Source organism: Papaver somniferum, chromosome 7 (genome assembly GCF_003573695.1).
Source record: "Papaver somniferum cultivar HN1 chromosome 7, ASM357369v1, whole genome shotgun sequence".
NCBI classification, from domain to species: domain Eukaryota; kingdom Viridiplantae; phylum Streptophyta; class Magnoliopsida; order Ranunculales; family Papaveraceae; genus Papaver; species Papaver somniferum.
In genome coordinates this window covers 93,388,933-93,406,731 of record NC_039364.1, presented here as the reverse complement: position 1 = coordinate 93,406,731, position 17,799 = coordinate 93,388,933, and the positions used below count along the sequence as shown (strand labels likewise).

The 17,799-nt window shown below is 36.5% G+C and overlaps 1 protein-coding gene across 1 annotated transcript; it reads right to left on the bottom strand.

Annotated features, from left to right (window-relative positions):
- Nucleotides 1-473: 473 nt before the first annotated feature.
- Nucleotides 474-890, bottom strand: LOC113294917. Its single transcript, XM_026543288.1, has one exon. It carries the CDS (start codon nucleotides 888-890, stop codon nucleotides 474-476), a length of 417 nt encoding a protein of 138 aa, XP_026399073.1.
- Nucleotides 891-17,799: the final 16,909 nt, after the last annotated feature.

Here is a 17,799-nt window from a genome sequence, read left to right as displayed (position 1 = left end):
GTAGTTATTCCCAGGCCTATCGACATAGCTCCATGAACATTAGAAGATGCATCTCTGGTTACCACTCCCGCACCTGCTCTCCATGGATTTCCCCTTTCCGCTCCATCACAACATAAAAGGATCTCATCATCATTCGGGGGATGGCAATAACACTCCACTGGCTGGAATTGCTTCACACTTCTATCTTGCACTCTAAAATAATTTAGTATGAGAACGTCATCTGCATTGTTCTTCATATGGCCATGGAGTCTGACCGAATAATCTTGAATTAGCTTTAGAACCCGCTTGTGGAAAATGCTCCAGTTTGGTTTCTTCTGATCAAAAACTCCATTGTTCCGCAATGCCCATAATTTAGATCTTAGTACAAGATTCGCCAGCAGCCACAAATCACACACCATAGGAATGCTCCCCTTTGTTACTTTATAAGAAGTTAAAAGGTTACAATGTGCAGTTAGATCAAAAATCCCCTCTATCTAGTTCCAAGCACGAGCTGCAAAACTGCAATGAAATAACACATGATCAAGAAATTCCTCTGCAGAATCACAAAGGAAACATTTGTTAGCCAATTGAATTTTAAATCTCCCCTGAATGAGATCAAACGTAGCACAGGCACCACGCAAGAATTTCCAATTCTGAGCGGCAAGAACAGGGTGAATTTCTTTCCTCCAAATGAATGACGCACCCTCCAGATTGGGATACTTTTGGCGAACTATAGAAGTAGCAGAACTGACGCTGAATTCTATAGAGATATCCGGCATCCAAACTCTATAATCTTCCCCTCCAGATGGCGTTGGTAGCTTATCAATCTCTAGAACAGCCGCAAGCATTCTTTGAAGATGAATATCAGGAATAACCCATTGGCCACCTTCCAAAATGTTAGTAACACGCATTGTGTTATCCAGGGTGTAGTTGTTAGAGCATAGCTCGGTCAACCTCGCATGCGTTGCTATCTCAAGCATGTTTGTCAACGTTAGTGATCAAAACTATAAGTCTTGATTTCTAGCCTACATAGCTAAGTCTGGGACTAGGATAGAAAAGTGTAGTTGAGCTCAAGGACTTCATGGAGATTCATCATACAACGACGAAGATCTATACAAGGAACCGTGGAACTTCATCAACAAAAAGGTATGTGCTTGAACTTATCTACCACTCAAAAATCTATCTCTTCTATCTCCTACTTCTTATGAGACAAAAGTCGTATCCTATATAGACTAGATAATACACATTTGACATTTCGAGCTGAGCATTCATTGCTTATCTTTTATCTCGAAATCGTGTGTTGGTAAAGCGTTTCTCTTTGATCAAGTTTATCTTCACCTAGTGATGAAAATCATGAAAAGTTCAATCACTTTGAGAATTGCTCTGACGTGAATCGGTCTGTAAATAACGGCTACATAGTGTCCTATGAGAATGTCTCAATGATTGAAATACGAGTTTAGATTACATAACCATGTATTCCTTGAACCGAAGTTTTCGAACTTTGTTGATCAAGAGAAATAGGGAGGATTGTGGAATTGGCTTGCCAAGTCCGCGAACCCAGTCCGAAGACTCAGTCCGCGAACTGTCGTAAATTCTCGACCGAGAATTTCTGCTGGATTTTCCAAAACTCGTTTGTGTGCTATGTCCGCGAACCCAGTCCGCAAACCCAGTTCGTTTCTGCTGAGTTTGGAAAACTCAACCGATTAACTTAAGTCCGCGAACTTGTTTGTGAACTTAAGAGGTTATGATCTAAAGATGTGCTCTGAACATGAAACATTAAATTACTAAGGAATGCTTTATGCAAACCGTGGATATAATGTTCATGAGCCGATTCAATCGAATCGAATCATCTTTATTTCAATTATCTCTTGTGTAATTACATAAGATCTCATAGCAATTGAAAGACTCTTTAACTAGTTCATTTGAGTCAATTGAACTAGTTATGGTGAATAAGAACAAAGTTAATATGAAATGCTCATATGGTTAACCTTTTGGGTTACTATGTTGAACCAACATGCACGTACACGTTTGGGCATGGTTTTCACAAACCCAGTAAACGTATACCCAAGTGTGTGTGACAAGCTAGGTTTTTCGATCTAACGGTTGAGAAATATTAGCTTGAATCTAAATCAGGTTTTCATCTAACGGTGAATAAGGATTGCTTTGTAACTAAGGCAAAACCCTGATTTGAAGGCTATATAAAGGAGACATCTAGCATTGTGCAAAACCAATCCCCAAACGTCTGTGTGCTACTAGTGCGCCCGCTAGAGTCGATCTCCATTAACCTTTGATTTCTTCTCTAAAATCAGGTTAACGACTTAAAGATTTCATTGGTATTATGAAGCCAGACCGAAACTACTTTATCGTAGTTGTGTGATCTGATCTTGCATCTTCTATCGTACGAGTACAATCGATTGATTGACTTGAGATCGTGAGAGTTCTCCGATAGGCAAGATAAAGAAGTCACAAACATCTTCGTCTCACTGTTTTTGATTCCTCGACAATCCGCTTGTGTAGTCATGAAGGATTGTAAAGAGGTGATTGATTAATCTAGGTTGTTCTTCGGGAATATATGACCGGATTATCAATTGGTTCCTGTTCACCTTGATTTTATATCAAAAGACGGAACAAAACCTAGGGTTTATCTGTGGGAGACAAATTTATCCTTTGATAGACTTTTCTGTGCGAGGCAGATCTGTTTATTATCAAGTCTGCGATTTTGGGTTGCAGCAACTCTTGGTTGTGGGTGAGATCAGCTAAGGGAATCAAGTACGCAGTATCCTGCTGGGATCAGAGGCGTAGGAGTACAACTGTACCTTGAATTAGTGGGAGACTGATTTGGGTTCAACTATAGTCCAGTCCGAAGTTAGTTTGTAGTAGGCTAATGTCTGTAGCGGATTAATACAGTGTGTATTTAATCTGGACTAGGTCCCGGGGTTTTTCTGCATTTGCGATTTCCTCGTTAACAAAATTTCTGGTGTCTGTGTTATTTCTTTTCCACATTATATTTTATATAATTGAAATAATACAAGTTGTGCGTTCGTGATCATTAATTGGAAATCCAACCTTTGGTTGTTGATTGATTCTTGGACATTGGTCTTTGGTACTGTCCAAGTATTCTTTGTATTTGATAAAGACTTGCTATTGTTTTTAGCTTGAGTAAAAATCAAATCAAGAGAGAGATATTAACTCCTTGAGATACTTTTATCTAAATTGTGTCTGACTGTCTAGTTGATTCTCTAGCAAAGTATTTCAGAGTTAGTCCATATAGATTGCTAAGCGAAATATTGGGTGGTGTTGTTAGAACCCCGCTTTTTCAATTGGTATCAGAGCAGGCAAACACGTTTAAGACCTCATCAGTCTATGTTTGTAGCGATCTGACTCTATGGGCAAGAGTACTATCTCTGATAACGCAACATCAGTTCAAGGTTTCAGATAAGCTTCAGATATCTGAAACCTTTGAGAAAAACTCCTCCCCGTCTCCTTCTGCCGAATCTGCATTCAACTGGAAAAAATCTCTTGATAAATAGTTGGATGATCTTTCAGATGATAGTGATTCAGAAGAAGAACAGAGCATTAATGAGGAAGTTTCTCAATACATCATGTTATTTAATCGTGAATTAAAAGAAACAAAGACAATTGCTTCCCTGAGAAAATTCATGGGTCCTCTCTGTCAAGAAAACAGAAAATTGAGAAAACTCTTCAAGGGTTATGATGGTGGATACAAACTATTACAGTCTACCGTTAAAGATCATGAAGAAGAGGTTCGCTAAAAAAAACGGAATGCAATAATCTTCTTCGTAACCTCGGTGTGTTAAAAGAAAGGCTTGACGAAACTGAAGCAAGATATGAATCTCAGCGTAAATGGTTCAAGGACAAAGAACATCAGTTTCTTACCAAAGAAAAATCCTTGAAAACTGAACTTGGGGCTACGCTTGGGAAGGTAAAATCTTTGGAGGAAAATCTGAAGAGATTCAACACTAGCTCTACAAAGATATCATCTATGCTTGGAGCATGTAAAGAACATCGTGATACACGTGGTCTGGGCTATAAAGGTATAGACATTCCAAGCACAGGTAAGATCAACTTTGTTAGAGCCGTTAATAATTCTTCATGTGAAAGACCTGTGTCAGCTTGCAAGAACAAGGATTCTACTCCAACAAAGTCTGCTAGTAAGAGAACCGCTAAATATAAATCCTTTCACTACTACTTCTGCCGGAACAAAGGACACTCTGGGCAAAGGTGTCGTCTTCGGAAAAGGAATGAAAAACTTCGTAACATTCTTACATGGATGTCTAAAGAAGTTGTTAAACCTATATCACAGATTGGCAGAATCAAGGACTTTTACTATCAAGGTATGAAGTGTGATAAAGTTGATCCTTGCCATGTTTCTTCGAAGGATTTCTACAAAGAAAGAAAAAAGAATGGCAAAAGTTTAACGGATCTGTTGAATCAGTCTGAAAAGAGAAAAAGGAACAGAAGGAAGAAAATGTCAGGTTCCTCTAATTCTCTCAAAAAGGACTGTGAATCCAAGACTTCCAATTCAGACTTATTACATGTCAACAATCATGTCTCTGATCTGAAGATTCGAATAAATATATTAAGACGAAATATCAAGAAAATATGGAATGCTGTTAACCCAGGTACTTCTAAATCTTCTCTTGATAATGCTTCTTCAATTAAATCAGGTAGTTTGCTAAATACTGATAAAAAGGAAAAAGAAGAAGTGAATAATGATGAGCAAGATGCTCATCTTATTACGCCTTGACATGTTCATGATTGCATCTCTTTTTTTATGATGATTTGTTAAAAAGGGATGCTCACGATTCTCAGGATTTTCATCTTGAGAAAACTGTCAGGATTGTATTGCATTCGATGTTACTTATTCCGTTTGCTCCTCAACATCTATTTATCTTTCTCTTTGGTCTTCTTTGGTCTTTCATAGGCCCGTCTCTCTAGTACACGCACCAACCTTCACGAACGTCTTGTTTCCTAGGGTTTGATGGAATCCCTTATTTTTATAATGTGTTCCAGAGGTGCAAAAAGATTTTCTAAAAAGTCTTTGTGGTGCACAATGGAGGGAAGCAACAAGGTTGATGATGTTGAGCTATGTCCTATTGATATTTCCTGCTTTCATGCTCTTGATCATGAAAACGAAGGCAAACAGCCAGTTCAGATTTCTTCACAACTGGTAGGAAATCTTGTTGGAGACTTCAAGGTCGTTCGCGAACAACTTGGTATCGCAACACGGAATCTAGACTACCTAAAAGACAAACTAAGGAAGGCAACTGAGGAACTCGCTTTTGTTCAAACCCTGGTTGCAGACAGGATTTAGTTTTTCGTATGATCTTGGTTCTAGTTGTTTGCCTAGTATGTCTTCTTTTTGGATTAATTGGAAGAATAACTAGTGCTTTGAATAGCGATGATTGTGACTACACATAGATATTTTTGTTTTCATCTTCTTATGTTATTTTTTAGGTTTATTGGTATTAAATTCTAAAAATATTTGGAGGATGATGTTTATTGCAGTATTTTAATGGTTTGTGATATTGAAATATTTTTATAGGATATGTATTGTTTGCATCCGTGAACTTGAAGGTCACATATTGCGGTCAAAAGTAAAGTCGTTCATGAATCGATATTCGTATTGATGAAAGGACGAATGGACCTTTGACATATACAAAAGTTATGCCTATGCAGTCATGTATTTGATGGAAAATAGGATAAAATCTTTTGTTGAACAAGGATAAAGTCTATTATGTCGTTATGATGGAAAATAGAATAGATCCTTATATGTTATCCACGGTATTGATCTTCATTGATCCATTTTATTATGTTTTACCGTGAAGGCTCCATTGTGTGTCTTATGTTGAGCACCTTACAACTAAGTCGATTTACCTTGGCTTTGTTGGTTGTTCCATAAGATGCTATATGTCGAGCATTAGAAACTAAATTAATCAACTAGTTTGATTATTTAGTTAGTACTCCATAAGTTTTCTTTCTTATGTCGAGTACATGTACAGTTAATATTTTCATAGTCTATGATGAACTTAGTCGGGGTTCCATAAGTTCTTTTATGTTGAGCCCAAAATAATTAAATTGATTACTTCATTGATTAGTTTAGTTATATGTATTCCAATTAGATTAATTATAGGTTCTCTTGTAATTAATCTAGTTGAGTTTTCATATATTCCACAAGTTCTTGTGTTGAGTATATGAAAGGCTACACTATCATGTCCTTTGGTTAATGTAGTCATATATTCCGTAAGGTTTTCCTTATGTTGAGTACTTGAACAGTTAAGTTAGTCATCTCCGTGTGATTGACTTAGTCGTAGCTCCGTGAGTTTACTTATGTTGAGCACTTTCAACTAAATTGATCACTTTTGTGGTTTGATTTAGTTGCATATTCCAATTGAATTAATCATGGGTTTACTTGTGGTTAATTTGGTTGAGCTTTGGATATAGAAAATCATTCCTATGGCTTTTGGTGTCCAATAAAAAATCCTTCTATTCTTTCGAAATTAAGGTCGCTCTTGTTGTTCTTTCGGGAATGACATCAAATGGGGGAGAGTTCTTTCGAACTTGTGCTTAATGGTAATATCTTGCGGGGAGTGCGGCTGTGGAATTTTATAGGGGTTATCTTGTATCTTAAAACTCCGTGATGAATGCTGTTAGCTTCGGCTATTAGATTCCATCTAAATTAAGTTGGTATGTATTTTTCTTTTGGTCATGAAATGTCTCTTGTGGAAATTTCATTATGATCCCATTCTTGTACCTTGACAATTTTATTGACAAAAAGGGGGAGAAATATTGTAGTTCACACTACAAATACATATGGTTTTCGGATCATTGTGTAAGGGGGAGTGGTTTCCATGATCGAGATGGAGTATTGACTAAGGGGGAGTGATACATATCACCGCAGTATTATTGTTAAAGTCGTGATACAATTGGACTTTGATGTTATATAATAATACTATGAAACTGTATAATAATGATCGAGAATCTCGATTTCTCTCATTGTTATAGCTATGGATCTTCAACAATGATGGTGCTAAACTTACAACCTTTGGGATCATTGGAGTACTTGGAAGGACGAAGATTTCAAGGAACGTTGAAGATTAGACTATGGAATAGGAGCCACTAAAGTTTATCTTTTTTGTATTCCATATGTATTAATAGTTTTGTCACTAAAATTGACAAATGGGGAGATTGTTAGAGCATAGCTCGGTCAACCTCGCATGCGTTGCTATCTCAAGCATGTTTGTCAATGTTAGTGATCAAAACTATAAGTCTTGATTTCTAGCCTACATAGCTAAGTCTCGGACTAGGATAGAAAAGTGTAGTTGAGCTCAAGGACTTCATGGCGATTCATCATACAACGACGAAGATCTATACAAGGAACCGTGGAACTTCATCAACAAAAAGGTATGTGGAGACTTGAACTTATCTATCACTCAAAAGTCTCTCTTCTATCTTCTACTTCTTATGAGACAAAAGTCGTATGCTATATAGACTAGATCATACACACTTGATATTTCGAGCTGAGCATTCATTTATTATCTTTTATCTCGAAATTGTGTGTTGGTAAAGCATTTCTCTTTGATCAAGTTTATCTTCATCTAGTGACGAAAGTCGTGAAAAGTTTCAATCACTTTGAGAATTGTTGTGACGTGAATCGGTTTGTGAATAACAGCTACATAGCGTCCTCTGAGAATGTCTCAATGATTGAAATAAGAGTTTAGATTACATAACAATGTATTCCTTGAACCGAATTTTTCGAACTTTGTTGATCAAGAGAAATCGGGAGGATTGTGGAATTGGCTTGCCAAGTCCGCTAACCTAGTCCGCAGACTCATTCTGCGAACTGTAGGAAGTTCTCGACCGAGAATTTCTGCTGGATTTTCCAAAACTCGTTAGTGTGCTGAGTCCGCGAACTCAGTCCACGAACTAGCGGAAGTTCTCTTTCCGAGAATTTCTGCTGAGTTTGGAAAACTCAACCGATTAACTTAAGTCCACGAACTTGTTTGTGAACTTAAGAGGTTATGATCTAAAGATGTGCTCTGAACATGAAACATTAAATTACTAAGGAATGCTTTATGCAAACCGTGGCTATAATGTTCATGAGCCAATTCAATCGTATCGAATCATCTTTGTTTCAATTGTGTCTTGTGTAGTTACATAAGATCTCATAGCAATTGAACAACTCTTTAACTAGTTCATTTGAGTCAATTGAACTAGTTATGGTGAAGAAGAACAAGGTTAATATGAAATGCTCATATGGTTAACCTTTTGGGTTACTATGTTGAACCAACATACACGTACACGTTTGGGCATGGTTTTCACAAACCCAGTTAACGTCTACCCAAGTGTGTGTGACAAGCTAGGTTTTTCGATCTAACGGTTGAGAAATATTAGCTTGAATCTAAATCAGGTTTTCATCTAACGGTGAATAAGGATTGCTTTGTAACTAAGGCAAAACCCTGATTTGAAGGCTATATAAAGGAGACATCTAGCATTGTGCAAAACCAATCCCCAAACGTCTGTGTGCTACTAGTGCGCCCGCTAGAGTCGATCTCCATTAACCTTTGATTTCTTCTCTAAAATCAGGTTAACGACTTAAAGATTTCATTGGGATTATGAAGCCAGACCGAAACTACTTTATCGTAGTTGTGTGATCTGATCTTGCATCTTCTATCGTACGAGTACAATCGATTGATTGACTTGAGATCGTGAGAGTTCTCCGATAGGCAAGATAAAGAAGTCACAAACATCTTCGTCTCACTGTTTGTGATTCCTCGACAATCCGCTTGTGTAGTCAGGAAGGATTGTAGAGAGGTGATTGATTAATATAGGCTGTTCTTCGTGAATATAAGACCGGATTACCAATTGGTTCCTGTTCACCTTGATTTTATATCAAAAGACGGAACAAAACCTAGGGTTTATCTGTGGGAGACAGATTTATCCTTTGATAGACTTTTCTATGTGAGACAGATCTGTTTATTATCAAGTCTGCGATTTTGGGTTGCAACAACTCTTGGTTGTGGGTGAGATCACCTAAGGGAATCAAGTGCGCAGTATCCTGCTGGGATCAGAGGCGTAGGAGTACAACTGTACCTTGAATTAGTGGGAGACTGATTGGGGTTCAACTATAGTCCAGTCAGAAGTTAGTTTGTAGTAGGCTAGTGTATGTAGCGGCTTAATACAATATGTATTCAATCTGGACTAGGTCCCGGGGTTTTTCTGCATTTGCGGTTTCCTCTTTAACAAAATTTCTGGTGTTTGTGTCATTTCTTTTCCGCATTATATTTTATATAATTGAAATAATACAGTTGTGTGTTCGTGATCATCAATTGGAAATCCAACCTTTGGTTGTTGATTGATATTGATTGATCCTTGGACATTGGTCTTTGGTACTGTCCAAGTATTCCTTGTATTTGATAAAGACTCGCTATTGTTTTTATCCTGAGTAAAAATCAAATCAAGAGAGAGATATTAACTCCTTGAGATATTTTTATCTAGATTGAGTCTGACTGTTTAGTTGATTCTCTAGCAAAGTATTTCGGAGTTAGTCCATACAGATTGCTAAGCGAAATATTGGGTGGTGTTGTTAGACCCCCGCTTTTTCAGTAGTCATTTAGCGCCTCAACAATACTGAAATCAGAATACCAAATGTCATAATAGAGAGAAGTATCCCTACCATCTCCCAGCAAGACCTTGGTATTCTTTTCAACTAAATTATACACTCTACGCACGCCTGGCAAAATTGTAGACTTAATACCCACAAGCTTGATACGACCATTGCGACCAAAAAACTTTGCCTTAAGAAATGCAGCCCATTTCTTTTTAAACTTTTGAATCTTCGACCAAAGCTTCATAAGAAGCGCCTTATTCATTGTTTCCATACGAGTTAATCCAAGCCCCCCTCCTCAAAAGGGCAACAGATTTTATCATACGCCACCACCACAGCTCTACTAATATTCGAATCACCCGACCAAATGAAATTCCTGATTGCCCTCTCACAAAGCAAAATGAATTTACGAGGCCACTTATAAATCGCCATGTTGTGAATATAATAGCTGGCAATAACCGATTTAACAAGAACAATGCGATCATGAAAAAAAGTAACCTCCCTTTCCAGCTAGCAAGCTGCGTTTTTATATTTTCAATGACATTGCATATATGGCGATATCGAACAATACCTGGCATAATTTGGACGCCCAAGTAGCGGTCTGTAAAAGTGGCCACACTCATCCCCAAAAAATCTGCAAGATAAGTGCACCTACTAGAGGAACCTCCACCATAATAAATCTTACTCTTTTGATAGCAAACAGTCTGGCCAGAGGAACGCTGGTATTTACCCAATAAATCAACAAGGTTATGAAGGCTTTTTAAATTACCTTTACAAAAAATCATAATGTCGTCAGCAAAGAAAAGATGAGTAGGATAAACACCACCTCTCGACACCATAGGATTCATCTTCTTTTCACGAAAAAGCTTCGTAATATTTCTGCTTAGGACATCTTCAATCAAGACAAAAATCAAAGGAGAAAGGGGATCTCCTTGACGCAAACCTCTATTAATTTTGAAATAACCCTCTGGACTGCCGTTCAAAATAATAGAGATCCTAGAAGACTGCAAGATATTAAGAATCCAGGCGCACCATTTCTCAGAAAAACCATAGTCCCGAAAAACTTTAATCACAAAAGACCAACTCACCGTGTCAAAAGCCTGAGAAATATCAAGCTTGAGACCAATGTTGCCATCTTTGCGCTTAATGTGCAGCTCATTAACCATTTCCGAAGCCAAACTAATATTTTCATGAATATTACGCCCCTTCATAAAGGAAACCTGCTCTTCAGACACAAGTTTGTCTAAAACACTACCAATCCTAGTAGCTAGAATCTTAGTAAAAATTTTGAAGAAAAAATTACTAAGACCTATGGGTCTAAAGTTACAAATAGTATTAGAACCTCTTACCTTAGCAAGCAAAATGATTTAAGAAGAGTTAACACCATTTGGAATATGACCAGCATTCCAACAGTGCACGATAGCCTTGATTAAGTCATCTTGAATAATATCCCAGCAATGATGATAGAAACACCCAAAGAAACCATCAGGCCCCGACGCACTATCAGCCCCCAAATTAAAAACAACTTGCTTAATTTCTTCCGGAGAAGGAACATTTTCCATTGCTAGACTTTCCTCAACTGATATGGAATCATGTTCATAGTCGAATAATTCACTTTCAATATCCAACTCCTGGCTATTGAATTTATCTTCATAGCACTGAACTATATGATTCCGTAGTTGCTCATAGTCAGAATACAAGCGCCATTCTAATCCACCAGTTCAGAAATGGTATTATTGCTTCTTCTTATGCGTATGCTGTTATGAAAAAAACTAGTGTTGCTCGAGCCATCCACCAACCATTGATTACGTGATTTTTTCTTAAGCATAGTCACATGTTGTAATCTAGTCTCACTTAGAATGGCCATAGCATCTTTCATTGCATTTAGTTTGATACATCACTAGGATCTTCGTCAGAGATAATCAATCTCAAAACGAAGTTGGTCCTGCTTTAAGCGAGAATGAATATTACCAAAAACCTTGAGATTCCATTCTTTCATCACAATCTTCAACCTCTTCAACTTGTAAGGAAAGATAAAATCCGGAGACCCATACGCAGGAGCATTCCAACTCTCACTGACCATACGCATAAAATCTGGTGTAAGAACCACATTTTATGAACCCTGAAAGAAGCTCGTTTAGGCCTAGGAACCACAAAAGGATAACCAAGCAAAGTAGAATGGTCGGAAACTTCCCTAGGAAGAGCTTTACACCGCCAATTCTCAAATTTTGTTAACCAAGTAGCATTAATAATCGCACGATCCAGTTTACTGATGATTTTATGAGTACCAGATTGTCTATTGCTCCAGGTGAACTTAGTGCCCAAAGAATCAGCTTCAAAGAGATTGTTGTCATCCATCCAATCACATAATTCATTAATAACTGAAGATCTTGTTTCTCGCCCACCTTTCTTTTCATTCAAGCGCAAAATACAATTAAAATCCCCCATGACCAACCACGGAGTAACTGAATCTTGCATATCTAGTTGCTGCCAAAGTCTTCTTCTAGTTACCTAAACATAACTAGCATGCACAAAAGAAATGTGAACACCTTCTACCGCAATTATAATAGCCTGCTTACTTGTATTTACAACTGAAACATCCAGCCCATACATGAAGCAAATCCAGAGATTGGCAATACTAGAACAGGAAGAATTATGAATAACGTCTGGAGAATAACCTTCAGTTTGTAATCAAAAAGATTCTCAAGCATAAAAAAACTAGGTGCAATCAAAGTTCATCAACCGTTAGTCAATCAAATCACTCGAAAACAAAAGATAAACCGCAATTATCTAGTTTCCCACCAACGGTACTAATAGAGCTTCTAAATCCCAAAGAAGTCTTTATACCGAGCGGTCGTAAGAGATTTCGTCTAATTAGGTTACTTTCCTCTCCGAGTAGGCGGCTCCACCAGTAACAACACAACTAGGTAGTTTTGCTGGCTCTGTGGATTAGTTTGCTCGAAATGCAAACTTTGATATTTATAGACCAAGGAAGTTTAGATACCAAGGAATTTCCAAAACTGAAAATATTCTCAAGATATGCAATAAATTCCAAATTCGGTTTCCATAATTCATGGAAATGCTTTGTCCAAATATTGACCGGAATCTCTTAGAAAATCTCCAATTAGTAAATGCATATTACTAATTTTTAGGGGTAATTTTCATTTCCTCCCCTGTCGAATATTATAATTTGAGTTACCTCCCCTACAGAAATTAAATTAGCAAAACCTCCTTTCGTTACATATTCCGTCTAAATATTATGTTATTTACCACCTAAGATGCGTACGCATGGCAGATCCATTATGAGTTTGTTAAAATGATGCCATTACCCTCTCATATAAAACATATTATAGACAAGCATGTGTCATCGGAAGGCTCTGCACCATGGAAGATGATAGATGGTGTAGATGCGTTACTGCATCCGTATTCTTAATCTCCGGCTTCTTCTTTATTCCTGAACTGAAAAAAATACAATGGAGGTCGTACTGCTCAACTTCAAGATCAACAGCATCAAAACAATAATAAAGTCATCCTTCTTGTTTCCGTATGATGATTGAAGAAAAAAAGAAGAGCACTATAGATCTCAAATTGATCATAAATATGATCAAACCCACCGTCTGTCATATTGTTACCAAAATCATACAAATACAATTCAGTTTTGGTTGGTGGTTGATTTATCATGTTTTAGAATCCTGATTGTATTAGGAGTCACGGGTTTTCTCTTCATTTCGAAATTGATGTAGAGATACGCACAACAAAGCCATCTCTGAACCATGCAACCTGCACCTCAATTGTTTGAAGAAAGTTCATAGCGAGGAGCAAAATCTCCTCTCCAACTCTTTCACCAGTTCGCCACCTTCAACAATATAGGTCCACAAACAACACCACTTCACGACCATTGTCATCATTTACAATAGATGATCTCACTTTACTACCAGTCCATGATCACAATCACCATAGTCCATCTATCAGCACTCCAATCAAGTAAATGGGTTGTTTAGGCAGAGAGCTAGAGAGATGTAGATAAGATAAATGAGTTTTTATTGTTTTGTTTCTGTAGGATTCCTCCATAGAAGATGGTGCAGCAAGGAATATATAGATCTCAATAGAAGAAAATCGCAACTAGCGTTACTGGACTGAAATTGTTGATTGAAACTAAAAATGGAGATTTATACATTCTCATCTCGTGATACTGAAGGTGGATCATGATATGCTTTTTATTTTATTTTCTTCTTCTTTTTGTATTGTTGTGGTTTATAATAGTATGCTATGATTATTTTCGAATTGCTGTGGGAAGAGATGGAGAAGAAGATGGAGAAGAAGAAGGGAAGAAGATGACCTTTTAACCAACCACTTTTCTAGGTCCAAGGGTATTTATCCGGAGAATTATTTTTGGTTTACGCACGTCAACATCCACGTGTAAAATTTGGTCTACCTGTACAAAGTTGCTTACTCAGCTAACTGGTCTTGTACGTAATATGTAAGGAAATGAGGTTTTGCTAATTTAATTTCTGTAGGGGAGGTAACTCAAATTATAATCTTCGCCAGGGGAGGTAACGCAAATTACCCCTAATTTTTATTTTCCAAATATAAAATTAAAAACCTTAATTAAAAGATTCTCAATTTATTTTCGATCCGGGATTCTCCTTTAGCTATTAAGAAATATCTTTGAACAATAAAAGATAAGCGTTACTTCACATGTTCAAAGTATGTCGACATCTTTACTTTGTAAGTCATTTTTCATACTTACAATCTTGGAATCGATTAGACACACTTCCAAACAAGTTTATAATTGGTTCGTCTGACTTCCAAGAACTATGTGATTGATTATCCTATCAAATCACCAAACATGGGTTTCACGGTTCTACCAAAAAAAGTTTCGGTTTTACCTCCATGTGGGTACTAGAATTAGTCACGCTAGTTACCAAAACTTGGTTGACTAGGTACTAGGATTGGTTCCCACATATATATGGTATCTAACTTGTATTTGTTGCACATGTCCATAGGATCGGTTCCCAATATCGAAAAACGTGTTGCACATGTTCATAGGATCGGTTCCCAATAACTAAAAACTTGTTGCACCTCTTACAAGGATCGATTCCCCTCATGTGATTGGTTGCACCTCTTACTAGGATCGGTTCCCCTTTGCCAAGAGTTGGTCATACCAATAACACTAAATCGATCATACCATCTCAGGTGATTACTTAAGATCGGTTTCACTAATAAAAGTCATACCAATACAAAAGTCAGGCTTTGTGAATAGTTTTACCAAGAACATAAACAAGTCATGAGCGGTTATACTAATCACACATATTAGTAGTTCAAAAGATATGCAATGAATAACAATACCAATAAGCCTAGCGATTTCCCTTTCGATTCACAAAACAAGTTCATGAATTTACTTCATTTAAATGAATCTAAAACATTGTTTCCTAGGATGAAATCTTCACCTCATACCCATACATAATCACAATAACATTCAAAGGATTATGTCGATGTCTTATATACGAAGTTCAAAAGATAAGTGTTATACTTCGTATTGTATTCCTTAATACTACGTCTAACTAGAATATAATCATTCATAGCTTCGCAGTTATGTTGTCTATATGCACGACTTGAAAGATACGTCAGGGAATGAAACAGTTCAAGTCAAATATTACTAACCTCAAGTGGAAGGATGATGTCGTTGTAGCTCCGTACTTCTTCACATTCTTCAAGTCTTCATGTAATACTTGTAATGTCTCATATCTTAATACTTTCAAGCTAACCTATACGAAGTTGACTCTAGTACATAATCAAACGACTCTTTAAATGAGTTTTGGTTCACTAAAATATGACAACCAAACTTGACATACCAATGTTTGGTGGGTTCAACCGAGATATGCTCTAACAATCTCCCTTTGTCAATTTTAGTGACAAAACTCTTACATCATATGGATAAAAAAATTATAAGAATTCATTACACATACGCCTGATTCCCAAATTCAACAGCACAAAAACCTGTATACATTCAATCCTTTAGATGTCGGTGGTTACATTATAATAACAAAGCTAATACTACCTCCTAAAGTTAAGATAGGCAGATTTTCAATCTGCACGTCTTTGTTATTTCCATTATCATATGATATGCTACTCCCCCTTAGTCTATGCTTTACTCTTTCATTAGATAAAACGTTTAAGAACCATTGTCCTTTCCCTTAGTGATATCAATCAATATAAATCAATACGATATCACTTGTTTACTCCATATATTTCTCCCCCTTTTTGTCACAAAATGACAAAGATACGAGCAAATAAAAAAGCAAACCGAAAGGATCTTACAAATCTCACAAGACTTGCAAAACCTATAAGAGTCAAGCACGAGGGTTCCACGCACCATTTTTGATAACCAATATCAAAACCGAAACTTCAATGTAATTTTGTTTTGATATGTTACCAAGGAAACAATTTCCTGAAACAATTTTCCCTAATTGTTTAGCAAACCAAAAATCGACTAAGCACCTTAGTTCCTTTGCTAAACAGATTGTTCAATACAATCGCTTGTTCGACAGGACCAAAATATAGATAACTCTATTTTTCTCATCAGGATCTAATTATCCATATAACTTAGACCTTTCAATTTTAAACAAGACAAGTACTAGGTTAGTTAACTAGCATTTCTTGTTAAGGCATTCAATTAGACTTGAATAACCGAAACCTCCACTTTGATAAGTCTAACTAAGATCAGAATTAACTTAGTTTCTCTTATCGGGAATCGAATTAGACTAAACAATTCATCCTGAAAACTCTTTTGTTAAGCCATAAGCAATTCATACAAACCAAATAAATCAACTTGCATAATCATTTACCTCAACCGGAAGCAATTGAAACAACATAGACATTAAAGCACCGCAATTGCACCGAAATTTTGTAAGCCTAAACTGTTGATACCAAACAATAAAGCAAGATAACAATAGTTTTTCGTAACCGGAAACAATTGAATCAGACACACATCCATACACAAATAATGGAATATAACATCAATTGTACTGAAATTTTGTTAAGCAAAAGCAATAAATATATGCAATAAAATCAAGCTTTTCTTAAACAGGAAAACGATTAACTAACAAAGTCGTTACCTCAAATTTCACATCCTCTTCTCCAATAATATTTGCATCCTCTTCTTCAAATTTCACATCCTCAAACTTCAAATTTCACATCCTCTTCACATATTGTTTCAATCATAACCCCTCATGATCCTTTGGTAAATCCTACCAACATGGTATAGAACTTAATCCTGCGAAACCAAAAAGTCACCCAAACCATAAGGGTTCACATCATATGAGATCGAATATCAGGGTTATGAAAACCGAAATCAAACATTCCATAAACATACATAGAAAATATATAAAGCACAGGCTATGTAATCGAAAACTATCACAAGAAAAATTATAAACCAATAATTTTATTCATAATAAGATAGTTTTATTCATAATAGACTTAATACAATCATTGAAATAAATCAAAAACTGATGTATATTATCTTTGCAACTTAATCCTTCATGTCAGTGCTAAATGAAGGAAGATTATTACTTTCAGTCTTCAACTTGTGAAATTCTTCAAGTAGAAAACCTTGTTGCTTGACCAGAATTTCTTGCAGGTGAGAAATTTTCGTGAAGGATTCTACAAGAGCATTTAATTCTATTTTTGATTGAACACAGAAGTGTGTCAATGCTTCAATACACTGATCTTTGTTCAACATATTCTCTCTTTCCTTCTTGCTAAGCCAATCTCTCTTTTTGATTTTACTCTTAATATCAAGAGAAGATGCAGTCTTATTCTTAAGTTGATCTTTCTGATCTAGCATCTTACCAACCAAAGATGTTGGATCCAGACTCATGGTTCGGACAAGGAATGGACAAAGAAGGAGAATGATCTTTTTATAATTTTCATACTTCTGAAAATATAATATTCCTATAAATACGAATATCTCAAATATTTTCAATTACTGGATTTTATTCCCATAATCTACACGTAAGTGCCTTGATTTTTCATCTTCCTCACTCAAAGATTCGACACACATGGTGAGGAAAGAATTTTAATACCAATCAGTTGGTATTAGTATGATATTTTTTCTCATTATGGAATTTTGAACAACCAGCGTATTCTTGATCCAGTATAGTATGAAAGGATCTCCTTTTGTTACCTCGAGC

What these genes read in the sequence shown, in the direction of transcription:
- LOC113294917 (XM_026543288.1), bottom strand. Translation starts at nt 890, where the DNA reads ATGCGTGTTACTAACATTTTGGAAGGTGGCCAATGGGTTATTCCTGAT.